The sequence below is a fragment of the Nanorana parkeri genome, unplaced genomic scaffold (assembly GCF_000935625.1).
Source record: "Nanorana parkeri isolate BGI_ZX_2015 unplaced genomic scaffold, ASM93562v1 scaffold657, whole genome shotgun sequence".
NCBI classification, from domain to species: Eukaryota; Metazoa; Chordata; class Amphibia; order Anura; family Dicroglossidae; genus Nanorana; species Nanorana parkeri.
The window spans coordinates 104,598-132,534 of NW_017306925.1; the positions used below are offsets into that span (position 1 = coordinate 104,598).

Here is a 27,937-nt window from a genome sequence, read left to right on the forward strand (position 1 = left end):
GGCTTTTAAGAAACAAGTCCAGACCTCGTGTATAAAAATCTTAGAAGTACATTTATTCAATAAATCGTTGTATACATTATTTAAGATAAAAAACGGAATACAAAATCATCAATAAAAATGCTTTTACAAATGCAGGTTCACCGAATGGTGACGATACCGTGCAGTTACGATGTATATGGTTGTTTGTTATCAGAATGGTATAAACGCTCCTGTAAGTCCCTACATGTTTCGCCCCGAAAGGGCTTCTTCAGGGGAGAGAGACAATTCTATGGGAGATATGTGTCCTAGAATAAGAGTAATAAGCCCACATATAATAGAATTAGGATCAGAGAACTGCACTTTAGTCTCACAAGTAAAATCATGCTTTACATACATTAATCTCGATCACAATAAATGTAAAAGTATTGTTAATGTTGAATGCTTACATATGTGTCTTCACCGTCAGTTAGTCAGGGAAGTGAGAATATAGTGGAAAAACTGCTTCAAATACAAGCAAGGAATTGGTTTTGTCAAGCATGAACCGCCACAGGTAAACACAAATGGAGGGATCGCGTCGGAGACAGCACCCTGTAGTCTTCAGGAAAAACAGGCAGCCGGCATACTAGACTTAGAGGTAGTGAAGTTCTGCTAAAGAAACATATGTATGGTAATTAATTATTCCATGTGAAAGTATATATGGATAAAAATGGATGAAAAATAGATATAAGTATAAAAATGACAAACGGCAGAGGAGGACACATTGAAGGGAGATGGTTTCTCTCTTTCTTCATGTAGTGGCCTGGTGATGAAGAGCATTCTAATGTGGGAAGTGTGTTGGTGATGGGGATATTAAAAGGTGAAGATGGGTTGAGAGCAAATGTGCAGGTGGAAAATGCTAATTAGCTAGCTAGCCCAGCTAGGTGGGATAGTGATGATTGGGAGTGAGACTAAAGTGCAGTTCTCTGATTCTAATTCTATTATATGTGGGCTTATTACTCTTATTCTAGGACACATATCTCCCATAGAATTGTCTCTCTCCCCTGAAGAAGCCCTTTCGGGGCGAAACATGTAGGGACTTACAGGAGCGTTTATACCATTCTGATAACAAACAACCATATACATCGTAACTGCACGGTATCGTCACCATTCGGTGAACCTGCATTTGTAAAAGCATTTTTATTGATGATTTTGTATTCCGTTTTTTTTATTTTAAATGTATACAACGATTTATTGAATAAATGTACTTCTAAGATTTTTATACACGAGGTCTGGACTTGTTTCTTAAAAGCCCCCTTTTTTTTTATTTTCCCATCTGGGTCCTCGCACACCCCACTGTGGAAATACCCTTTTTTTTTTTCTTGCATTTGAAACCTGGGGTGTGAAACTTCCAGCTCCTCTATATGTCTTCTGCAACGCATGTCTACTAATATTATCCCTTTTTTGGATTGAATACTTTAACACTGAATTTTGAGGCATTTTACTACTGCTTATAAAGTACCTTTACAAAGGAATTACTGTTATTTTCTTTCCTCTCCCTTTTTTTCCTTTTTAATATATCGCAGACAGTAAGAGGTGGAACAGCATTTAACATGATGCTCATATGTTTAGCTGAGAAATTCAAACAAAGCTCTGTTGATATGATTTAAAAATCCTAGGGCTTGAGATTTCATAATTCTTGGAAAAGGGAGAGGGGAAATGGTTTATGTTGTCAACTATTTGTCCTGTAGCTCAGTGTGATTAAGTATATTGAAACTTCCTTTCACTTGTACTTGCATGTCTCCTATTGCGTATCTAGTGTAGGAATAAATAAGCATAGCTGGAAGTGCCTGGGGGATAACATATAATGCTGTGTAATTTGTTTTGTTTCCCAAACTATTAAAGGTCAAATCCACCTAAAACTGATATTTCTGTTTGTTAGAAGCCGCACATTCAATCCATCTGACTCTTTCCTCTTTCAGGGACTGGGGTGTTGAGATCTGTGATTTAAGTTCCCTTGTCTGTTCCCTTGTCTGTTCCCTTGTCTGTTCCCTTGTCTGTTCCCTTGTCTGTTCCCTTGTCTGACCATTATTAGGGATTCTAGCTCTTCCTCTTAGGTCTTTATTTTATATTATGGGGAATGGTGCTTATTGCCAGGTTCAGCATTGGAGGTTTCCTTGTCACCTTTTTCCTGCAACCCATTCATTAGGCTACATTCACACCTACAATATAGACGCACTTAGGGTATTCCCGCGTCGGAGACTCAGGATTCTTGCTACAGGAAATTGTTGCTTGTGCAGGGATCCCTAAACGTACCTACATTGTAGGTATGCATGCAGCCTAAATCCGTATTATCAGCTCTGTTCAGTAAGAAGTGAACAGACCCAGGATACTCTCCCCACTCCCTTCAAGCTAGTAGATGGACATCTGCTGGATACTGCGCCGTTTTTGTGATCTTGTAATCGACAGGAAGTTCAGGGAAACTGAGCTGAGAGATTTGAAGCGAGCTGTTTAGAAACAGAATTATAACAGATAAGTGCTTCAGCAACAAATAAATACTTTGCTGAGCAATGTACATTTTGTTCTGGAATTGTTGAGAAAAGTTTGAGTGTTTTAATACTTCTTTAACCAGACAGAATCAGAATGGTCTTTCTGACTTGCAGAACTGTGTATCAACACTGACTGGCCAACATAACCATTCTTTTGGTAGATGAAACAAAAAAACAAATCTGTAATTGAACGGTATATGTTTTTAGTGTGAATGTAAACCCAGTCACTAAATCTCATATATACTTTACAATATTGTCATTTCAAAAGTTGTTTTAGATTTTTAAGTCTCTAGCTTTTATTAAATAATTCCGGGTAATCCTGCCATTAAGGTCCTTGTTCAGGCACTTCTTTTGTGGGGTGACAATGCTCTCTCCCTGTCTCGCAGTTGTGCTTATGCATGGTCACACTGCCACACAGGCATTCGTGCCGGTTCACACCACAAGCTCCGCGTTCCAGTGCGTTCTGCCTCTGGAACGCAAGCCAGCCGGCTCCCTCTGTTCAGGGACGGGAGGGGGGCGTTGCGATCTGCAAAAATAGTGCTTGCAGTATTTTTGCAGAGTGGCCTGTAGGCTATCACACTGCAGGCAGGGGGCTTGGCTGCAGTGCCATTGACTTCAATGCACTGCCACGCCCCCTCCTGCCCCTGAACGCAGGGAGCCAGCTGGCTTGCATTTCAGTGCTCTCCAGAGGCTGAACGCACTGGAACGCAGAGTTTGTGGTGTGAACCGGCCCTTAGGTCTCGTCCTCTGATGTCATAAAAAAGACACCCTTGAAAATATGTAGCCATTGCTGGAGTGCATGCACAGGCGGTAGCTGTCAAGAGGTTGCAGGAAATGAGCAGTACTGAGATACAGAAAAGGATAAAAAAAAGTGAAAAATTCTTATTCTTTCAAATGCCAATTCTTATGGCTAGACTGCTTTAACAATGCAAAACGCAGAACTTTCCCAGCACAGTTACCAGCTAGCCTGCAACAAAACCAATTACACTGTCTTAACAATATGCATTAAAAACAGACGTTTTTATAGATATGGATTACTTTTATAAAATACTGCAAAGCTGGATAAAAGCCCTAAAGGAAACTGTTTGCAAATGGCAAACTAACAAATTCACACGAAGAACAAAACCATAAGAACCATAAAGCACAACCACAACTTCTATATATAATGACCAAATATGGCTACCCCATGAAAATAATTGCAAGTTACACAAGCCTAAAGTTCAAAATTGTTGCTTTAGAAATGCTTTAGGACAGACTCGCTTTAAGGGCAATCACCTTGCTGGTGCTCAAAGTACAGCCAGGCCTAAGATCATTTGGCTCCACAGGTACACATGGACTGACTGAAAGACCAACACAGGTATGTATTAATTTTAGCATTGATATCTTTAAGCATTTTAGGCCAAGAAAGGTTCACTATGGCATTTTTTAAAAAATGGTTGAGAATTGAATAATAACTCTTTATATTGTCTTTAAAGTGACACTAAAGTCGGGGAATGTAAACCATAAAAAATGCATTCAAGTACCCTATTAACGATACTGTACCCTCTCCGCTTCAAGCTTGCTTCCTTGATGGACTAGTATTTCATGATTAGTTCACCAATTTGTATTCTATTGCTGGAGCGAGCTTGCATGGGGAACTACGCTAGCCATCCTCCAGAAAGGACAGTGTCTGCATGAGTTAGGGATGATTTGAGGATCTACAGTGGCTTGCAAAAGTATTCACTGGAATTGAAATATATTTTTTTGGGGGTTTCTATCTATTTCTTTCTAATTTCTGTTTGACTTGCATAACATGCCTACCACTTTTAAGATGCAAAATACTTTTTATTGTGATACAAGCAAGGAATAAGACCACCACTCCCCCTCCTCCCCACAATATTTGTCATGCCACAGATTCTCAATTTAGATTTGTCTGGGCTTTGACTAGGCTATTCCAAGACATTCAACACTTCAACCACTCAAGTGTGGCTTTCGCAGTATGCTTAGGGTTATTGTCCTGCTGGAAGGTGAACCTCCACCCCAGTCTCAAATCTCGGGCAGACTGGAAGAGATTTCCCTGTATTTAGCTCCATCCATCATTCCTTCAACTCTGACTAGTTTGCCGGTCCCTGCCAATGAAAAACATCGCCACAGCATGATGCTGCCACCACCATGCTTCACTGTGGGGATGGTGTTCTCAGGTTGATGAGGTCTTGGGTTTGCAAATTTTAATCTCATTTGATCAGAGTACCTTCCATATTTTCGGGTACTCTCCCACATGCCTTTTGGCTAACGGCAAACCTGTTTTTTTTTTTGCCGCTTACTAAGTGGTGTTGCAGACTCTGGGGCCTTTCAGAATGTGTGTGTATGTATATTGAGATCATGTGACAGTTTGCACACAGGTGGTATTTAATTGTGACTTCTGAAGGTAATTGCACCAGATATTATGTAGGGGCTTCATAGCAAAGGGCCCAAAATATTTAGTAAGTATGTATGTGAATTTTCATAAATTTTCAACCTACAGTTTATACAAAAAGTTTAATTCTTAATCCTGACAGTATATACTTATGAAGGTAATATTTCTACTTGTGCTGGACAAAGCAACATATTCCCTTACTGGTTTGTTTGTCAGCTGTACGTACCTTCCCTTCACTCTCTTGTTACTCATATCTAGTTGAAACTAGCAGGATTTTCTACTCTTTCGGGTATTGGTGCTGGTTGCCTAGCAGGTACCTAACACTATCTCTAGAGAGGAGAATCACATGTTCCTCATATTTCTGGATATTTATCTCCACTTCTAGCTAAAATATAAGGAAGAAGAGTATGTACAGCAGGGGAGGACAGCAGCTAGATTAATTTGTTGCTTTTCTTTGCATGAGCAAAGTACAGGTTCACATATGGACTCTTATAGCTCCATTCCTCTGTAATGTGCACTATATTTTCATGTGTGCTAGTAAATAATACTGCATGCTTTTACTGTGCGTTTATGTGCAGTTTTAGTGCGTATTTCTAAGCATTTTTTCCTATAAGCTAGTGTAACAAGTGTTGCTGCAGAAAATATTGTACAGGAATGTTTTTTTTTGTAAATTACTTTGCATTACTACCTGCCACAGTGATCTAAAGCAGTGGTTCTCAATCTGTGTAACCTCAGGACCCTCATTTGTCTTTAATCATTAAGTCGCGACCCAAGTCGTATTGCAATGGAATGCACGGCATTGCAGTACCGCATGTTTCAGTGCAGGTGATCAAACTGTGAGCGAGAGGTGCGTTTTGGGTGCCATTCAAATGAACGGCAATTCAACACACCTCACAAAACAAAATGCACGGTAGGTGCGATTGTGTGGTACAGTGTGTTAATCGCATGTGACTGATTAGCGCACTGTACTAGTGTGATTGGGCCCTCAAAACTAATGGCAGACGCACACAGCCACAGACACAATCTCACACACTGACATACTCACACACATGCACCCCCCCCAAAAAAAAAAAATAATATATTTGTATATATATGTGTATATATATACATATACACACACACACACACAGGGGTGTGGACATTTTTGAAAAAACTACTTGTCCAAGGGCTAAAGCGGGGGCCAAATCTACTTGTCCTTCATAACAATCTACTTGTCCCAATACAAAAAAAAGTTTAATTAAAACGAGGGATGCACCAATACCGTTTATTGGGTATAGAGTACCGATATTTTGCTTTCGGTACTCAGAGTATCTGTGCTTCCTTTTGCATGGAACAGGCTTCCCGGCAATCAGGAAGCCGGGAAGCGAGTAATGAGACTGCCAGGGAAGCCTACTCCATGTTTGGCCGGCTTGATTGTGAATGGCTTGGAAGCCGGTTTCCTGGCCAATCAGCATCGAGCCAGAAATTGCCTATGCGTGCGTTTATTTGCATGCAGATGGCGGGGGCAGCAGGGTTTTTTTTTTACATTGTCACTTTTTTTTTAAATATTTTTTTGTACTTTTTCATAACTTTTTTAAATTTGTATTATCCCACCCCCCCACCTAATGTTATTCCTATCACATAGGGATTTAAAATCCTCTAAGTGATAGTTTGGAGGTGACAGGTTCTTTTTATGGAACCTGCCCTCCAACACAGAACTTATCTGTGTAGTTCGTGACAGCTGAGACAGGTGGCGCTGTGATCACAGCGCACCCTGTCTCAGTGATAACACAGAGCAGACGAAAAACCTCCGTTTTTCGTCTGCTCTATGGTGAGCACGGGGTCCAGTGTAGGCTGTTGTGCTGTTAGAGCTCCATCTATATGTCCATTGATTACACAGCTCCATCTATATGTCCATTGATTACACAGCTCCCAGGCGCGCCCATAGAGGTGCCGGGAGCCAGAATGTGACATCAGTCCGGTCCAGGCACTCAAAGGAGCTTTAATCAATGCACGTATAGATGGAGCTCCCTTGCGGCCATACTCCCACCCCACGTCAAGCCGACACTCTGTGCCAGGCAGTATATTTTGAATGGCTGCTCGTTGTGAGAACGGACAGTGCTACTCTATTGGGAGGCTGTGTAGCCTCTCACCTAGAATAGTGGAAGGCATGCGGTGACCCACTGAACATGGGGGTTACGACCCACCAGTTGAGAACCAAGGATCTAAAGAGCCTACACAGACATTACGTCTTGCTTATGTAATTTAACAACTGTCAATTTCTAAGCCAAAACATAATTAGGCAAGTGACAAGAGGAATCAGGGTTAAGGTGGCCATACACTGTACAACCATCGCAAGACCTTAGTCTTGCGATGGTTGTAAAGTGATTAAAAAAACGTACGATCTGCCCATCTTGGACAGGCAGATCGCACTCTCGATCATCGCAAGCCCGCCACCTGAGGGGCGGGCTTACGATGACTAATGAGGGGCGGGCTTACAATGACTGCAAACGGGCAGTGTGCGCACACCGGCCCGTTCGGCAGTTGTCGAACCAGCGGGCCACTAACTCGCCGAGAATCGTACGATTGCCGGCGGGTTTTCTAGCATGCTGGTTCGACGGAAGACGTGCGACCGTACAATAGAAACGGTCGCGCGCCTTACTTACACTGCGCGATTCTCGTACGATCGCGGGATTTCCCGCGATTCTTGTACGAGAATCGTGCAGTGTATGGGCATCTTTTATTGTCCTTTTTGTTAAGGGGCTTTGTGTCTGTCTGTATTTTTTGTCTGCTTTTTTTTTTAGCTACACATTCCGGGGCTTAAAATTATAGTTTTTTTAAAATTTTGATAGTATTATTTCAAAGGTGTGTTAAACATACTCTCAGCAACATAAATATTGGTCAGTCTGCTGCTGATTCCCTGTGATTGGTTTGGTTCAGCATTTGGAGAGCTCCGGCAGCAACTTCATTCAAACTTGATCTGTTTTTTTTTCTACATGGTGGTTCTGGGACAATATTAAATGTTGGGGTGTATTCACCATTGTAAAGATTATTAGTAATTTTATTAAAGCGTATATGCCACATACTGTTTGTTTTAGTTTTTAAAGCATAATTTACATATACAAAATCTTGTCTACAACATAAACATTTTTGTCCTTTTGTCCATTTTTTTTTTTGTCCATTTTTTTTTTTATAGGAATAACTGTGAATTAGGATAAGTTAAAGCAGAACTCCAGGGAACTTTTTAATTAACACTTGCAGTCGGGCTACCCCCGCACTGCAAGGGTTAAGTGCACGTTTTGGTCTAGGGAGGAAGATAAGTTATACACTCCTGGTCCTTGGAGATGGCTGGCTAGAACTGTGCACCCTCCAGCCTGTCTCCTCCTCCATTGCAGTGATGTTATGTCCCTCTGTGTCTTCCCGTACTATGGACTGTGTATAAAACATAATGACTCGTCGACCTTAGACTACTGCAGCGTAGGAGAGGGGCTCCAGGGACCAATCTAACAGCCAGCTGCCTCTGAGGATCAAGTGACTTATAACAATTTTTTCCTCCCTAGACCAGAGCAAGCACATAATACTTGCAGTGGGGGGTTGCCCCACTGCAAGGGTTAATAGAAAAATTAGTTTTTCTTAGTAAAAAGCTAGCTGTATTTTATTTTAAATGGTTTATTCCTTCCATTTTAAGGATGTGTGTGTGTAAAAAAACACACACACACACACACACACACTGCACCGATACTTCTGGTATCAGGAAGCCGGGCAGCGTGTATTGACGCTTTGGCCAATCAGGAAGCCAGTCGCCGAGTAATGATGCGGCGCCCGGCTTTCTGATTGGTTTGGAAGCTGGCTTCATGCTCCCTCGTCGCCTCATGGCCAATCAGGAAGCCGGGTCCATGCTTTCTAGTCACCTAGTGATGAGAAGCATGGGAACGGCCTCCCTGCTAATCGGGAAGCCAGGTGGCGAGTCTTTACACGCCGCCCTGTTTCCTGGCTAATCAGGAAGCCAGGTGGCGAATCAGTACACGCCGCCTGGCTTCCTGAATGGGACTTCCGGTACTCGGTATCGGCGAGTACCGGGAAAAAAAAACCGGTACTCGTACCTGATACCGAAATATCTGTGTGTGTGTGTAAATGTTTTTAGGCAGGTGTGAAAAATGCTGTAAAGCAAGAATGCTTTTACAAATAAAAGTGTAATAGTTTGTTTTGATCAAATAATAAAATGGAAAGTAAATGAATAGAAGAGAAATCCAAATCAAATTATTGTTGTGACCACCCTTTGCCTTCAAAACAGAATCAAATCTTCTAGCTACACGTATACACAGTTTTTGAAGGAACTTGTCAGGTAAGTTGTTCCAGACATGTTGGAGGACTAACCTAACAGATCTTCTGTCTCCATGTAATCCCACACAGAGTAAATTAAAGTTGAGATCAGGGCACTGTGGGGTCCAAACCATCACTTCCAGGACTGTGGCTGTGTGTTTGGGGTTGTTGTCCTGCTGCAGAATGAACTTGGGGCCAATCACACGCCTCCCTGATGGTATGGCTTGATGGATAAGTATCTGCTTGTATTTCTCAAGATATAGATAGATAGATAGATATAGCTCTATAGATATATTTTTTTTCTCCAATTTCTTTTTTTTATTTAGTTTTTTTTTGTATAATCCCTTTGCGAGGGTAATGGAACCAATGTGCTTCTGCCTTTGCTGACCAATTTGTCTTGCTGCCCACATATGCTATTTAAAGCCTACATTCTGAACAGCAGAATCTTTCACATTGACAGCTGAATCTTTGGAGAAGTGGAAGGGTTAAGGGCATTTGAGCCACTTGATATTGTTCCAGCATAGGTGTTAATTACTTCTATTCCTAAGGCTGTTAGGATCATTACTTAGAGATGTTCCACTATTTTGATTTGAAAACAATCGCCTTCGCTTTCAAAGCCACTATGAAGTATGCAGGCTCAATGCACACATGGTAGAATACATGTGCAGTATTGCGTAGGTTATGAAATCTTAAAAAAGCCTCAAAATAAACTGCCCAGCACCCATTTATTTTCCACTGCCTAATATTAAGTCTGTGCTGTTACTCAAATGTGGCATGTGTTTAGCACACACCTGTCTTTGCCGATTAAATATTGCTAAACCATTTTCAAGTTTTTTTAAATCTGCACTGCCTGTGAACCTTAAATTTTGTTAGGGAATCTCATTAACGCAGAGCCAGCTTAAAATCCTAGACAGGGCAATAATTTAAAAGGCTAAACCAGTTGTTTGAGACATGCAGGCCATCATAGTGTAGAGTTGAACTGCAGCTTGTTGCCCTGGATTTGGGATTACAAAATTGTGTGCTTTAGGAAAGTACCTGTGATGTATTAAGCGTTCTGGGATTTTATTTAAATGTTGGTATGTGATTCAACCTTCTACCCCCTTTTAAGACCAAAACGATGCTTGAGTAGTTTTACTACTCTTGCATTAGATGTTATTCAACATTGAAGTGAATTTACCAAAATTGGGGCAGAATTGGAAGCAGTTGCTCATAGTAACCAACTTCTCTCCTTTTCAAAGCTTAACTGAAAGATGGATGCTGATTTGATTACTTTTGGCAACTGCTCTAGGTTCGGTCTGCTCCAGTTTTGGAAAATTCCTCATTGTATACAACTCTCAGGTATATGTACATTTACAAGTCAAGTTTTCTTGCGACAAGCTGGTTTTGGTACACAAGAAGAATTAGCAAAATCTAGGCAGCGGGAATGGCATATGTTTTTGTACAAGTTCTGAGAGTAAATGAATGTGCGCCTCTATAATAAAAGAAAATCTTGTTGCTCTAAAGTTTTCAGACTTGATATTGTTATAATTAAACTAGCCTTAGTTTAATAAGATGGCATAATCCCTTGTGTTTCCATTATAAAATGTTATCCCCATGATTACACGTACCTCTTTTTGGCAAGGAAAATTTGCCAACTACTAACACATGGTGTTTTCATAAAAAATATTGTATTCTATCGAAACTTTTTCTCATATTAGCATTGGCCCCCAGGGTAAGTTTTGAGGTTCGATCTCCTCAACAGCAACACCAATTGCAAGCCAGAGTTTCTAACCTCTCTCCATTAAGGGCAGGTTCACACCATTTTCCGGACAAGATCTGGTCCGGAAAATGGTGTGAACCTGTCGGTTCCAGTGCATTCCAGACAAGACGAAATGAGACATGCAGTATTTGTCTGGTCTGGAACGGACTGCGCTGGTGTGAAGAGGCCAGAAATAGCATAGGGATACATTAGAATGCAATTTGGGGCTGGAAACAGTCTGGTCTAGAGATGAATGGGCCAACCAGCAAAAAAAAGTGTTGGCTGAAGTTATGATTTAGGGCTTGTTCACACCATTTCCGGATCATGTCTAGACCGGGAAGGTTTGTTCCCGGACCAAAAAAGCATCCCAGTCTATCACTATGGTATTTCTGGGCTCTATTCACACCAGTGCAGTCTGTTCCATTCCAGACTAAAAAAAATACTGCTGGTCATTTTCTCTGGTCTGGAATGCACTGGAACACATGAAAATGCATCAAAAACATATGAATGCATGCAAATGCACTGCACATGAAAGCCCATTTTAAGTAAAAAAAAAACCATAAAGTGGCAAAATCAAAGTAAAACTGCACTGCGTTTTAGGGCTGCAACAACTAATCGATTATAATCGATTATTGAAAAAGTTTTCAATAATCGATTAATCGGCTTCCGATCAGTTGGCCCTGTTCACACCTCCTCATCACCTCACGCTCGCCGCTGCCAGACCTGCATCCACGCGCCGCACCTCCTCCCCGCCTCACACTCACCGAGCAGATCTGCTCCAAATCTGGACATGTGAACAAGCCCTTAATGTTTAAACCATGAACCATCACAAACATTTTGTGTTTTTGTGTTTTTAAACTTTGGTTTGTTAAACACATTCAGTGGTATATTTATCTGTTGGTTAAGTGCAAAAAATACATGTTGACCTTGTCCGAGATTTGAAGTCACCCTCCTAGTTGTCTTGCGATTAAAGATTGTCTATGTTATGAAGATAGGGGGTGGGTTTTAGTAGTTTAGCAAAAGGACAAGTGCACCTAGATGCTGTGCTTTGTTGGCCTAAAACATGACTTAGGAACTGAGTGCATTTTTTGGCACATTGACTGGTATTTTTCAGTACTCGCAGATTCTTTTAAAACGATAAAATATGGGGAAATGTGCATTTATTGCAGAGATGTACTGATTTTTTTTTTGCCATGGCATACACTTTAAGTATACAGCAAATGAATACTGCTCCTGATGGTGGCAATTTATTCACGGCTTGTCTTTTATGGATGCAGGTAATAAAACCAGAGGTTTGTGAAGGTATACCTGTTACAACAGCTACAACTTCGCATAATGACACCGGTGGTGCTGGGAGTCCAGATCTCATTATAGAAGCACAGTTTGACAGTGGTCCAGAGGATGATGACTGCAATAGACTGGCCAGTAAATTGAAGGATCTTTCAACTGTAAAAGGTAACCTTTTAATTTGCAGATTATATTGTTTTTTTCTATGCATACAAAGTACTTCATTTTCCTTAACAGATCTGTTGAATTGCAAGCAGTCTGCCGAATACTGGCTCTTTTACAAAGAATTGCAAGCTTTTGTTTTTAGTGAATGTTAAATTAACACATGCAAATGTTTAGATTATGCATATATTCTAGTATGAGTAATGAAGTTATTAATATTTGTGCAGATATATACTGAAGTTCTAAACCGTCAATTAAATGTTGGGAAAAGGAATATAGGGAGGGGGCTAACAGGGTAGTGGTAATCTCTATGAATACCAATTAGTAGATTTCCATCACAGTAAAAGCAAACCTTTCCAGAAGTCCTAATACCCAGGGCTATCTATTATGCCAATACCAACTTTCCAGAACAGTAGCTGGATCCTGGGTTGCTTCCCATGCTGTGTGTGGTTTTTCTCTTTCCTTTTCAGTAGCGCTGTCAGTTTTGGTATTGGCCAGTAGGGAGGTAGAGGAGGATGGGATGGGCTCATTCTCAACCCTATTACTGGTCTTGTGCTTCAAATAGAAAAGGATGTGACTAACATTGAGGACCTGAATTGTGAAAGTTGTGCCCAGAAAAGGGGGAGCAGAGGGCAAAGGACTAGTCACTAGTATTGCCTATAGGCTCACTACTAATCATTTCCTTATTACTGCCTTACTTTTTCTTCTGCACTGTCTGTAGTGGTGGCCATCTTGGCAGAGCTTTGCTTTCTCATGTCTGAGATGCTCTTCTGAAGACTGGTTGAGAATGGTTGAGACGCAGCAGGAGATGTGCCTAAATCTACAGAATTAAAATAAATGCGGTGTTCTCTCTAGCAAAAACAATGAGTAGCACATTAGAGACATCACTAAATGCCACGTAGTTAGACGTGGCAGTGCGTTGGCTGTCTATCTGTAGTGTGAAATCATCTAACACAGGATGTACACTATTATTTAGGAGAAATTTAAGGTCCGAGGATAGTTTTCTGGATACTGCTTAGGATCTATTATCATTTCTAGATGTTCTGCGTAAAATAGCAGATTATCACTTTTTTTGAATTTTTGAAAGTCCACTTTATCAGCCACCTCCATCTCTAACCACCACTTCCTCTTTCAAGCCTCTACCCCCTCCTTTTAAGTGCACCTGCATGTGTCCTTTGGATGGGTCCTACATGCTGCATCCTGTAATTCAGTGAGCCCTGATGAAGTATATTGTGTGAGTGGGTTGTTGATGCCCTGCCTAGTAGGTTTAATGGTACAGTTTTCAATCCAGAAGAGAATTGGCCTTGGACAAATGGGAGTGGTAACTTTTTTTTTTTTATAAGTGGCATACTGACAGTCTGAAAATTCGCCTCAGTGCAGCTGATCAGTCCATCATGTCCTGATGTTTGTTGCATCCATGCCATTCCACAAATTCTGTATATGAAATCTCTGCAGTCTGAGTGGGCTAGCTTTGGATAGTGGCTTACAAAGAAGCACCGGGGCAAAGTAAGGACAGATAATTATGCTAATGCACAGGAATTACTACACAGACTTGAGTGGTGAAGTATTTTTTTTTGATAAGCACAGCATAGTGAAAATGGCAGCTACAAATTATGAAAATCCTTTCAAAACCGGGCAAAGATTCAAAAGATTAGACAAGCCTACACAAAATGTTTCTAGAGATGGAAGCTTAAAGCTACATGGACATTTTTTTAAAGCAAAGCTCCATTTAGATATTTAATACATAATTAAATGTATTTTTTTTTAAAACAAGTTATGTAAATGAACTATAGCTGGTATTAGCCTCCGCCTCAGACTAGGAGAGGGAGAAGCAGCACATGAGAGCCTACCATATGTTCTGCACTGTTCATGTATTATCAAGGGATATGCTAATAAGAGGAGAGGATCTATTGAGCTTATCAGCTTGCTGCTTCTCCTTTCACTGTTCAGTTGCAGGCTTGAGGGAGGGAGAAAAACGGTAAGTGTGAAAACTGCAGCAGGAAAAAAAAATCAGGCTTCCCACCCAGCGCAGATGTCTGACAGAACTGTCTAACTCTCAGAATTTTGATGTACAGAAATACATATCCTTTGGCAGGTTAAAAAGTTTCTCGGTTTTCCAGTAAGGGACACTGTAATTGAGGAACTGTTGCGTTATACTTCCACCTTCAGGAGACTTGGACGCTGATGAACAGAATTTTTAAGCCAACCTTATGTAGCCCTCCTCATCCCAGCATGCCTCAGTTTTTTTGTTGGTGTCTTAGGAGGTTGGAGGATGGTTGGTGGTTTCAGCTGTGCTGAAAGTCTATATTTTTTGCAATCCTTCCACCCTTTGTGGAGATAACTTCCTTGTTACACTGCTGCCTGAGCTGGTTGCTTTATAGCAGCTATCCAGATTGGTATTTTCCCAGCAAAAGATTTGGGGGCTGTACCTGGACCCGGCTGGACTAGATGTGCGGTGCTAGCCTAGAATTGGACTTTTGAGATTCTGTATTGTGGCACTTTCTAGACCTTTGTGTACTGTGTTGGACACAATGGGGGGAATTTATCAAAACTGGGGCAGAAGGAATCTGGAGCAGTTGCCCATGGCAACCAATCGGCTTCTTTCTTCAGTTCAGTTAAGATTTGAAAATGAAGGAGAGAAGCTGATTGGTTGCCATGCAAAGCTGCTCCAGATTTTGTCTGCTCCAGTTTTGCTAAATTCCCCTCAGAGTTTTTTCTAGGTCCAGAACCATGGCACAGCCTCAGGTTTGGCCCTGTCGCTGAAGACTCACTTTATGACTGAGGTTGGTCAAGCTGAAGCATTGGGAGCTACCTCACAGTTTGCACCATTTGAGTGCCTTTTGAAAAATTCCCCCTACTCCTGGTTCTTGCTGCTGTAATAGGCTGTATGATGGAGTGATAGGTGATGCTACATTCTCTCACCTATTCAGTTTGAAGGAAGCACCATCCTGCTACTGTTCTGCTGAAGCACCACATGCATCTTGGATCTTTTTAGTTTCAGTGCCCACCTATAGTGCATTGGTCACTTTTAGCCACCTGAAATGCACATCAGCACCAGCTGCCTGTGTACTTTCTTCACATTGGACCTAGTTGCTTACCGGCACGTGGCACAGTGTCTTCCCAAAGACACCCAAAAGGTATACTTGTAGTTTTGGGGGCGTTTATCTGGTATTCCCAGATGGAACTGAACCCTGTAATTTGAAACATGGGTTGTTATAGGGTCATTATCAGTAAATTCTGTTTTCAATTGCAATGGACAGTGCTGAGGCCCGTTCATGTCAACAGGAGACTACAGGTCCACTCTGGACTTACTAGCTTCGGTGCCAACCCCAGCGGAGTCTATGATCCTCCGGGGGCCTCAAATTCAAACCGGGCCTTCACCACCGTTATCATTTCTGATGGTGTCCCCAACAGTCAGCATTAGGAGATGCTGTTTTTGGGTTACTGCAGTTGACTCCGATATACAGGGGGTTGTTTCAAACCTTAGTGATACAGTGCATATTCACTTGCATCTGGAAGCTTAGCCTGCTGTTCTGTGCCTTCAGAGCTTTTGAAGCTGCGAAGACCTTTCCCCTGCATAGCCTGCTGTTCTGGGCCTTTTTAGAGCTTTTGAAGCTGCTAGTGCCTTTCCTCTGCAACCACATTTCAAGGCATTTCATCGACTGGAAACTGCTTTGAGGGTCCTGGGCCCCTCTTGAGTATTGCTGAAAAGTTTTCCTCATGAAGTGTATTTCCATCTTTTGTATCAAAGTGATACAAAGGTGTTTTACCAGTAGAATATGTCTAAATATAATGAAGGGAATTTTATCAAAACTGGAGCAGACAAAATCTGGAGCAGCTGTGCACGACAACCAATCAGCACCTCTCTCTCATTTTCAAATCTTAACTGAGCAAACTGAGGAGAGAAGCAGATTGGTTGCCATGCACAGCTGCTCCAGGTTTTGTCTGCTCCAGTTTTGATAAATTCCCCCCAATGTGTAAGACAGACGCTAACCTGTGAAGCAGTTCTCAGAGTTTCAGTCAATGTTTTACGTCCAGCCATGGTGGATTTTTCAAATTTCCCTCCATAGGAAACAATCTGTCCAAATGACGGGCTCTTGGATAGGTTTTCAAGATGGAAATGGGATCTGTGCTGATCTCCCAGAGGAGTGAAAGAGCTGGACTGTCTTATCTCTGACTGACACACTCCTCCACAAGCACCAGCAGAAGGTTTTTTTTCAAACATTTTAATAAATACCAATGGCGTTAAATAGAGGAGCACCGAAATGAAAATTTTAAAACCAAAACAAAAAAATTGTCAGACTGAAACCTATACCGAAAATGTTTATTTTAATTTTCAAATGTAATTTTTATTTTTAAAAAAAACTTTACATTTTGTTATATTTATTTTTTTATTAAATTTTTATTTTTTACATTACTTTTAGGGGCTTTGGGGGAAATATTAGGGGTCTAAACAGACCCCTGATATTTCCCTTTTAAAATAGAGGACTTTGTGTTCTCAATCTCTTTTTCTTTTTCTATCTCTTTTTCTGTGTCCAGTGTTATCAATGAACAGGAATCCTGTGAGTGTTCCTGTTCATTGATAACATAAGGACATTGTATGTTTGTTTACTATAACCACAACTATGCTTGAACAGGAGGAGATGTAGATCACTCCCATTCATTCATAATAGAGGCTATGGTTAACATACCATATCCTCAATTATGTACACACACTCAGCGATCACCGATCGCTGAGTGTGTGTACCTTGCTCTTCTCTCTGACACGCTGTCACAGGAGGCTGATCGAGCGGTGTAGAGAGGAAAGCCCAGCTTCCTGTAACAGCGCTGTCTCCGCCCCCACACCGCTCTGCCGGACTGTGATAGGCGGCTGAGCGGTGTGGGAGGAGACGCCGGCCGCTCATTGTGCTCTCCTCTTACAGCGCTCGGCTGGCTATCACAGTTTCTCTCCTCACGGCTGGAACATAGAGCAGTGCCCAGCGGGGAGGAAAGAAATCAGGGATGCGCCGATGTAGCAACAGAAAATGGCACTTTCGGCATTATGCCAAAAGTGCCATTTTCGTCCGATATGTTTTGGCGGCCGATATATTGGTGCATCCCTAGTGTTAAATCAATCATGCATACACATGTAAACAGCAATCCGCATGTAATCATATGAGTGCAGTGTTCCCTCTTACATAGTTATGTTTTACCTAGCTGTGCTAATATTCATTATTCATGGTAGTGATCATTGTGGAGGTTCAGGAGCAGAGTGAGCTACATAGGGCTTCAGACTACCTGTATCTGACTGCCTGGTACAACAACAGAGGTGTGAAGTCACAAAGAAATTGCTGTTAAACACAGTTTGTGTTTTAGTTTACAATAATTTTCTTTGGAATGTCACTTAATGCTACTTCACTTCCTGGCACCCCACAGGTTGTAATGGACAGCTACAGTATGACTTGCTTATCTAGCACAGCCTGGAGAGTGTTCCTGGAGGAGCACTCTTCACACCTTGTTGAGAAGCTAGTTCACCTGCTTTCCCTGGTCTGGTGCAAGCAATATTGGGAAATGTGGTTGAGATTTCCCTTATCTGTAGTGGTGACAAAGAACCGCTCCAGAGCACACAGTAAGGGAATCAAGCCGCCATTTTAAATCGAGTACCATGGAGAAGCAGAAAATAAGCCACTTATGCAAGTTGGTGTTGTTGGTGGAAAGCTGGGGGGGAAAGCGGCGAACTTCCGTTTACAGATCTCCGTGCTCTATAGGAACAGGAGCGACACATATTGCATCACTTCCGGTCCCTGAGCTGTCATTGCTCGGCTCCTGAAATATGCTGTTGAAGCGCAATCTGCACTTCAATAGCATATTTAAAGTGGAAATGTGATAGTTTTTTTTTTTTTGGACCCCCAGTGTCACCTTTAAAGAGGACTGGTCACCACCAATATGCTATCACATGCGGGGCTTGTAAGCCCCCCTATGTGATAGCAATGAAAGTAAAAAGAAAAGGTTTCAAAAAATATAGCATAAAATAAATGTAAAAGTAATAAAAAAACAGTTTAACCCCCCCGCCCTCGCATTTATGTGTATGAAAACACAGACGTGTTTGGTATCGGCGCGCACGCCAGGGTGAAATAAATAATTCTAGGGCCAAAATATACGCATATCTCTGAACTGATGACCTGTAGTGATTTTAAAATTTCTTCCATAAACTTTTTGGGGTACTGAATTTTGTTGCAATTTCACAGACCCTGTTATGGATATTTCTGATTTGAGACTCTGATCTATATCAATATGCAATATTGCGGAGAACAACATGGCACAATGCAGTTTTGTCCAAAGGATCTGTTCTAACTTTATCACGGCGCTTGAAGTTTTTATAAGATAAAAAGGGGTTGGTGTGGAATGTTATGCAGAGTTTAGTAAAAGGAATATGGAAGGTCAGTGGATAGCTTAAAGTTGCAAGACTAAATTTCTAGAAAAAAAGGGTAAGAGTCTTGCGTAATTGTCCAGGCTTCACTACAAATCAATGGACATACAGCTCCTACATATTAACATCAGGGTGGATTTCTCTTTTCATTGTATTACTTCATACAACCTCATCTTTTATATTTTGCCAAAACACTGGGTAATGTGGGGTTTGTATGTACTGAAGTAACGTTGGTGTGCTTTTTGTTTTAACCAGTTGACATCCGCTGTGTTAAACCCCCTTCCCATCCAGGCCATTTTTCAGTATTCAGCGCTGTGGTACTTTGATGGACATTTATTCCGTCATGCAACGCTGTACTATGCGCGCGAGCAGAAAAAAAATGCAGTCTGGAGACGGCAACCCGCCAATGCAGCAGTGCCGTCCGTCCGTTTTTTTTACAACGGGCGGACGGCAAGTGGTTAAAAATATGGTTTTCACAAGCTGCTGCAATATTATGTGATATAAATTGTAACTGCCACCATTTTTTTGTGCTGGGTTTAGATTTTCAGAAAATGTATAATTTTTAGGAGTTTTAATAATCTTAATGTCTAAAATGTGCATTTTTAAGGTGAAAAAGAATAATAAAAAACCCTCTAGCAACAAAAGGGTTAAGTATTGCTTCATGTAAATAGGTAAAGTTATTACTATTTATCCAAAAATACAAGCTATTTAGTCCTGTTGTAAACTCCTGTACAGTGCACACTTTAAAGAGCATTTATGTAACACACAGACTGTGTTGGAGTTAATCTAATGGTTACCTGATGATTCCTATTTTCCAGTCTTCTTGATAAGTGTTGATAATTATAGTCATGCAACTGCTAATTTATTGGGGAGCATCCGTGACCAATTAAGATGTAAGGGCATGATTTACTGTGCTTAGTGCAGTTATGTCCTAATGAGCAAAAGGTTAAAATGCAGACACCATGTCTAATTTAAATTCAAAATTGAGAGTTCACAAATATGTTCTCAATGTATGGAACAAATCACACACATTTTCAGTTGCTGTGCAGTCACCATGGATAACCTCTTCTCTCAATCTGCTGTACAAATGTTATTTTAACCTGAAAATAGGCTTTTTCCTGCTTTTACGGAAGCCCATGAACATTTGTAAGAAATCTCCCAAAAGATCATCTTTCAGCAAAAAGGATTTTAATCTCCCTTTTTTTCAGCCAACAGAACTCCAGTGATTAAAGGTGGGACTTGGAAAACTAATTTTGCAGTGCCTGCTAATCTGTGCATAGATAGATGACTCTTAACATGGGAGAACATTTGTTTTAAAAGAAGACTGTTGCTGAGTGCGGTAATCTCTTAAAGAATAAAATATATTGCTTGTGGAGATGAATGCACTCTAAAAGTACAGTTCAACACACTGGTGTTTTAAAACTGCATTTCAACACAAGGGATAGATGAATCTGAAATTCACTATTGCCGCTGTAATTTTTTGCCTATGACTCCAATATTTCCTTTAAAGATGCAGTTCAGTCAAAATGAAAATGAAATCCTATCATGCATGCAGGGTGTATAGCATACCAGAATATTACTTCAGTGTGCCATAGTGTGCCAGTTCACTCCAAGAAGTCTGTTGCAGCCACATCTGGTTCAGACCTTCTGTTGCAGTGATCAATCATGAATTGGAGCAAGAAAGGGGAAGGTGCTTAGCAAAGGTATTGGAATGCACACTCAGTGGCCTTGTGTGGTGGTGTGCTTTTTTGATTGTGGCTTCAGCGGATTACACAGAGTCTTGGTAAAAAACTGGTAAAACTGCTAATTCTTGAGCAATATGAAGACAAATTCTAGTCCTGTTACTGGAATGAGAAATGGATGGAGTTTGTAACCCAATACATTGGGTTCCTGTGATTGCTAAACAATGTACATGTATAGCCCCCCCACACATATAGGATGAAGTTATACTTAAAGGAAACCTGTACTGCGAAAATGCAGGGGGTTTAATTTGCTTTATATCAAGTCTTCAATACTTTAAGCCAATGATCCAGAATATTCACATCTGGAGCTTTGACTTTTCTCCACCTTTACTAATGCATGCTTGTTTCAGGTTAATAACTGATGATTGAAGCCAGAGATAGCCAGACAACAAACATTCTTTATAAGCTGTACAAAGGCACCGGTAGATTCACCATGATGACCACAAGTGTTGATTTTCGGGGTACCCACAGCTCACTGGTTCAGTCTTCTCACCTCACTGTAAGATATAGTGCAGAGGCCAGAGGAAAGAACCTGTTAGAGCTGTGGGTAAACCTTGCATATTGACACTTCCGGTAGTGTCTGTTTTCCAACGGACTTCAGGGGACAAGAACTTGTAAAGGGACCAGAGTTTTGCAGTGCAATCATCGAAAAAGGTGAGTAAGTTACTTCAAACTGCTGTTTACTGATCTCCTGTACAGAGCGTGAACCCAGAAACACTTTGATCTGAACACTTATGGGCTCATAACTGTCAGATCCTGGCCATTGTGACCAGGAAAATAGAAAATTTAGTTTTTTTTTATTGTTGATCTGCTGAGGCTTAGACCCCTGATCTTTCCAATGAGTACCCGTTGTCTACACACTAGCACTTAGGGGACTTTAGGATCAATTCGCAAAGAGAAACGTTATTCGCTCTCTAATTGATCATTTACCTCTCCATATTTTTCATTTGAGAACGTGTTTTGTTCAGGAAAAGTCCTAAGCGTTATTTAGCATGCTCGTTAAGACTTCCGACTGAAGCGCTAGGGAGTTATTATTTTTTACGTGTTTGACTTTATTTTAGCAACTGAAGTATAACTTTTAGCCCTTAATTATTTTTAGGTATTGATTAGTAGAATTAACATTTAATGTGTTTAAAATATGTTTGATGCATTCTGAAACCAGAAGGTGAGGAGAACACTGCCTACAAATGATGTGTTTTCAACAGACTGCACTGTTGTATGTAAGCAACTTTATTAAAACTGTTGAGGTTTATATGTTACAAAGTTTACGACTTCCAAAAACTGCAAAACGGAGGCTTCACTACCAGAAGTTATATATTCACCTCGCAAATCTCCCTCTCAGAGCAGAAACTACCACCAGAAAACTATCACAATGACACTCTGAAGGAGGTGTTTATGTAACGATTGTCTAACGGTCGATAAATGGTCAAATTATTGTGAATTGCACTTCTGTACACATTTGACGATTAGCCTAGTCTAAAATAAGGATTGAAACAAGTTACACCAAAAAAAAAAATTGCTTCTGAAAACAGATTAATTGGTGGAGATTCCAAGTGTTAAATTATTTGGTGACTTGAACAAACTTGAATAGCGTGTATCTATTAAATTACGGCTGAAATCAGCAAAATAAGCTTTGTGAATTGACACCTTTAGTTATTGTAATCTGTCATTTTTGGGGGCACAAAATTTAGAGTCCTGACATATTTGCTAACCGTTTGACTTTTATATTTAACAAAAAAAAAAATGGGAATTTGGTTTTGTGTACACTAAAAGTATTTATTTTTTAATTTAAAAAAATTAATTTAAAATTAGACGACATATTATGCAACATAAATTGCAGCTGCCATTGTTTTATTTTATGGGACCTGATCTTTCAGGAAATTAAATTGGAGACGGGGAATGATTAAAGGGCCAGTCCACCTCAAAAGTGATATTTTAATTTTTGGTAGCTGCTGGTAAGTTAAAGTTCAACTCCTAGCAAAAACAATATTGAGGCATTAGCTAGGTACAAATGATGTTTTTGCCACTCATGGTTGCTGCTTTGATTCTGAAAACTGTTACTCATGTACCCCCTAGCAGTGGTTTAAGTGCTGAACGTTCCCTGCTGAAACTGACAGTTGGTGCAGTGATCAAAGTGAGCTGCTCGCTCTGCAGCTCCTCCATTTATATAATGTCTTGTATCCTTTTCAAAGAATGCATTTTGTGAAGGGAAGATCATGTTCATGTATCCCTTTCTGTGGGCCTTGTTTCCACCACAACGCGGGTGTGAGCCCACAACAAAACATGGGAGCCAAGTGCATTTCTGACAGATGAACAGATATTTTTTGGGGGTATCAAGCAGTAGATGTATGCAAAAAAAAAAAAAAACCCCAACTTTTTGAAAGGGTTAATACCCACCTGTGTCTCCGCAGCACGCTCCTGTCCGAACATCTGAAATTTTTTCGGATGGCCGCAAAGGATCTTGGGGCGGGCGCATGCGCGGTTTAGATGTTCGGCCGGGAGATGAGGGGGAAACACAAGGTAAGTATATGGAGCAGCGTGCACCCCACAGACTCCATGGGACATGAGCGAAGAGGACAGAGGAGTCGGCGCTGGATCGGAGACCCGCAGCAGCACTGGAGGGACAGCTAAAAACCGGACAGAAGATCAGGAAATGAGGCGACCAGGTGGTCATGAATCGTATAAAACGGCCCTCTGGGTCTCTGATCCCCTGCAGTGCCTTTTTAAAAGGCACTAAAATGTTTCATGCGTCCCCTAGCCATAAAAATTTTACCTGGGTTATTTGCCTCTGATGAAGTCTCTACAGCTCCACACAATCTTGACTTGCTGGTAAATGAGCCCATACGCTCTTCATAAAATATTTCCTCAGATGTCATCTTATTGGCAGTGTGGGTCCTCTTTGGGTTCTCTGTTAAATATATAGGGTGGTGCTGCCTACATATTAATTCTCTGTGGGACAAGGTTTTTGACGTATCAGGTCACTGGGACCAAGATGATCAATACCTCCTCGGATTGCCCTATTGTCCATGTCAACTGGACAACATTTATGTTACGCAAGATAGGTTTGCGGCTTTGTGGATCCCCAGGGCATCTGTTCATTTCTATGCAGGCATTTACATATTTTATCTCCTGAAACCGAAGTATTCTTCCATTTCTACGTATCTATCTATATATAGATAGATATGTATATTTTAGCACCCTATCTTTGTTCTCATGGGTGCGGTGAGATGGTTGTCTTCCTCATTACCTTAAAACCTACCTGTACATATGGCTTTTTGCTATGGCATTCACTTGGTAGCGCATAATTTCTATGTGTACAAATGCGTATAGTGGCGGCCTTTCTTCGGTACCCCTACTGGTTTTTGCATTTTCTTTTTGTAAACTTAATAAATCTGTATGCTTTAAAAAATAAAAAAAAATGCTCCCTTGATGTGCGAGTCAAATCAAGAGGGGTGTGGAGTTTATATTGCCCAACGCCCGGGACATGCAGTGCGGCGGGTAATTTTTTTTTCTACATTTATCCCTGCTTCGGGCTAGCAGAACTAAACATAGATCGGGGGAGCCGATACTCATTTAAACACTCACATATGGACTTGTTAGCCCCTGTGTGATAGTAATAAAGTTAAGTGAAAAAAATTAGATAAAAATTAAAAAGTGATAAAGTAAAAAACAATAAAAGAAAGAAAAATTAAAACCAACCCAGGTGCAATCTGCATGTGAATACACAGTGCTCTCTAAAGGTGCCCACACACCTTACAATTTATCTGCAGATTTTCTGTGGTCAGATGGAAAAAGTGCAACAGATTGGCCCAGGTGGAGATTACTCCATCCACACAGTAAGTGTAGATGGAGGAATCTGTTGCACCTTTTCCATCTGACCACAGAAAATCTGCAGATAAATTGTAAGGTGTATGGCCAGCTTAACACACACTGTGAATTGAAGGGCAAGTTCACTTTTCCAAGTAATTAGGGAAAATGGAATTACCCTCTCAAATCTGGCCCCCTCTCCAACCATTCCCTCCCCCAGCGCTATATTTACTTTTCAATGCAGGGTCCTTCTTCCGCCAGTGTGGATGTACTATCTGTACCCCATGCTGCCGTCCAGCACAGCGCTGCCCTGCCCTGCCCTATGGATTTAGAATTTTGCTCTTAAATTGCGAACTCTCGATAGTGTTTTCAGGTGACAACGCTGACCAATGAGAAACGCTTCTTCCCACAGCTGAATGGTTTAGGTTCAAATTATTTTTTGTATCAGGCTGAGTAGATTGTCATTGTCCCATATTTTCTTGTAACTAGTCGGGGCCACTGGTCTTTGGGTTGCGTGGGGGGGCATCTTTTTGCGGCAATCTTGTCAAGCTTCACACTGTGCAGGGGTGCATGTCACCTAAAGGCAGGTGCATATAACCCAGTGGCCTAATTCATGCCACCTGTAACTTTTTATAGATAAGTAAAAATCCTTTTTTTTTTTATAAACTAAACCCTACCCAACTGTCATCCCTCTCCCCTGTGCGCACTTGCCTCTGGTGATTTAAGGGGACTTTATTCACTTTTAAAAAAATAATAAAGTCAGCAAAGTGAAGTTAAGTGATATGATCCGGAAATATGAAAATGTATATCTTTTACTTAATGGTTTGTAAAAGTTGGCTCTAATTCTGCCTTCCTTTATGCCAGGGCTCGACAAATGCCAGGTCGCCATGGTGACTAGAAATTACGTCCTGGCGTTTGGGATTTTGTCAGCTGCCCCTGTCGTTGCATCAGCTCTGCCTCCCATCGTTCTTCTCCCCACTGTGGGCCCTCTGCATGCTGCGGTCTTTGTCCCCTTCGATCCCCACCTGTATTGGCAGAGGCAGTGGGGATTGGAGGGGGCACAGACTGCTGCAGCCAGCGCCCAGCAGGGAGGTGAGACTGATGTAGAACACTGTGACCAACACCACCCCACTAGAATTTTTCCCCTTCAGGTCCCTCCTCTCCCTATTGACAGCAGGCAATAGGTGGGTACAATAGCCAGCCTGCTATTGCAATTTGAAATAGCCAATAGCAGGCTGGCTATTGCTCCCATCCACTGCCTGTTGTTTTCATTCAGCTGCCCCAGCAGGCAGCTGTCATTCCCCAACTAAAAAATAAAGTGGAAAGGTGATACTAGTGGTCTAATAGACCCCTAATGTCACCTTAAAGAGAACCTGTCACTTCCAATGTGCTATCACATATCCCCGCCCCTCCCCCCATTTGATCACATTGAAGTAAAAAAAATAGTCATATATAATATTTAAATATAAAATAAATATTAAAAATACCAATAAATAAATTAAAGGCCCCCATGAATGGATGCATACTAACGGAGACAAGTCGGGTGCACGGAAACGACGATTGCGCTACACATGTCGGGCATAGTCGCGTGCACCAATTAAAACTGTAATTAAAAATTGCAACGCACGTTGAAAATCAAGCTTTGCTAGTTAAAACGAAAAAAAAACAAAACTGGCTCCTAGGTTCAAAGCAAATTTGTCAAACCCTGCTTTACACTGTTAACTTTTTTTTATAATATGGTATTAGATCAGACATTTGATGAGAAATAATGGGTTAAAAAGACATGTTAACCTGTTAACACATTTAATCACCTTTTGTTAATCACCTTTGTCACAACAGTTAACACTCCTCTTGTAAATTGTTGTACGACAACTACCAGTTCCGTGTTTATACTTAATTCTTCTTGTTTCTGGAGGCCTTTCTTAAATCTATGTAATGCACGTTAATAGAAGTTGATGGCTTTGTAATGGAGTTATGTTTGCAGCACATCTGTTCGCTGCTGAGGTCTTGTCCTTGCTCTACAGCTGTGCTTGTGACAAATTAAGACTAAACACGAGTGCTTCAGGTTAATGCAGTCACATACACGTAAGCGTCCTATACATCTTAATTATCCCTGGCGTTTCCTTGGCAAAGTTTTTGCAAAGCTTTTCAGCTTGGATTTGAGCCCCTTTTGTATAGTTCCTGAGCTCATGTAAATCTGAACTTTTTGGTTTTGGCAGTGTTCAGTGTAAAAGCTGTTCAGCCAGCAAATCAGAAAATGTTAGGTACTGTATATATCTCTCAGCTATATTGGTTGTTACATTACAAGATCAGGACATCCTCTCAAACTGTCACTTTAGGTTAATCTAATGATTGGCAAATGACGTATTCACTACATTTTATGACCACTCTTGCTTTTACATATTGAATGAATAAAGCTATATCTTCATTTAGAAGACATTTATATAATATTCTTTCCAAAATGATCCATACATATTAGGTTTCTATGACCCCCTGTTTTGCAGATTTTGAAATTACTATTTGATTACCTGATGACAAACTTTATCATTTTAGTATAAATGGGAAATGAGAGATTTTTAGTAATTGTTGAATGATGTATCTGTTCGTTTAGCCAATCAAGTCTTAAGGATGTACTCCAGGATAAGCAAATATTGTCCAAATACAAGGGATTCCTATTGTTACTTCAATATTGCTGAGGCTTGTGCATTTCTTCCAGATCAGTCCAGTATTCCACAGTGAAACTTTCCTCTCTTCTCTCTCTCTCTCCTCCCTCTCTCTCTCTCTCCTCTCTCTCCTCTCTCTCCTCTCTCTCTCTCCTCTCTCTCTCTCTCCTCTCTCTCTCTAAGTATGGAATGATTTCCTGGTCAATAATTGATGTTTTGTCACTTTAGAGCTTATTTATGAAACGGTAAATGTGACATTCACTACACATTCAATGCAGGTAAATCGGTTGCTTTCATTTAAAATACATGGACCACAAAGATACGCCTGCAGTGAATGTGTGGTGAATATCATCACTGTTTTATAAATGTCCCCTTTAGTGTTACGGTAACTTTGTTTTAAGTCTTGTCGGCCTTGAATTTTTTAATGGTCATGTTTTTTTTAGGTCAGTCTTGCATCTCGCCCTGATTATCACATATATTTTCTATGCTTTGCATTCTAGCTGTGTGTGCGAGTATTAACAGTTGAAGAATGGGGCTGAAGGCTGCCTGGATTTCTAGTATTTGACCACTGTGCTAAAAAAAATTATAGCAAGCATCCTGTGAGCTGGGACACAATACATCATGTTCTTTAACGTTTCTGAGGTGAAACCCTGCTGGAGTCTGTCTCTCCATCCTGCTATGTCTTCTGTGTCAGAAATAATTATATTTTTACAGATAAAGCTCAGCTTCAGCTGATTCAATATATTCTCACTGCAGGAACAGAACTATTTATAAATGAACAATAATGTGGCACATTGCCCAAGGTGTGGCCTTTTAGGAAATGATAGGGGTTCCAGCAGGGTACAAGATTGCCCAAGTAAAGGTTGCTGCACAATGAGTAATGTAAGCTTTCCAGAAACAACAGCCCCAAGCACAGCTTTTGCCAGTG

At 40.9% G+C, this 27,937-nt stretch overlaps 1 protein-coding gene across 1 annotated transcript in view; it reads left to right on the forward strand.

Moving 5' to 3' along the window:
- DIS3L2 (DIS3 like 3'-5' exoribonuclease 2) overlaps nucleotides 1–27,937 on the forward strand; it is a 328,965-nt gene that overhangs the window by 100,424 nt on the left and 200,604 nt on the right. Inside the window, exon 6 of the mRNA XM_018563342.1 lies at nucleotides 12,217–12,394. Coding sequence (XP_018418844.1) covers nucleotides 12,217–12,394 — 178 coding nt within the window. The remainder of the gene's footprint in view (nucleotides 1–12,216; nucleotides 12,395–27,937) is intronic.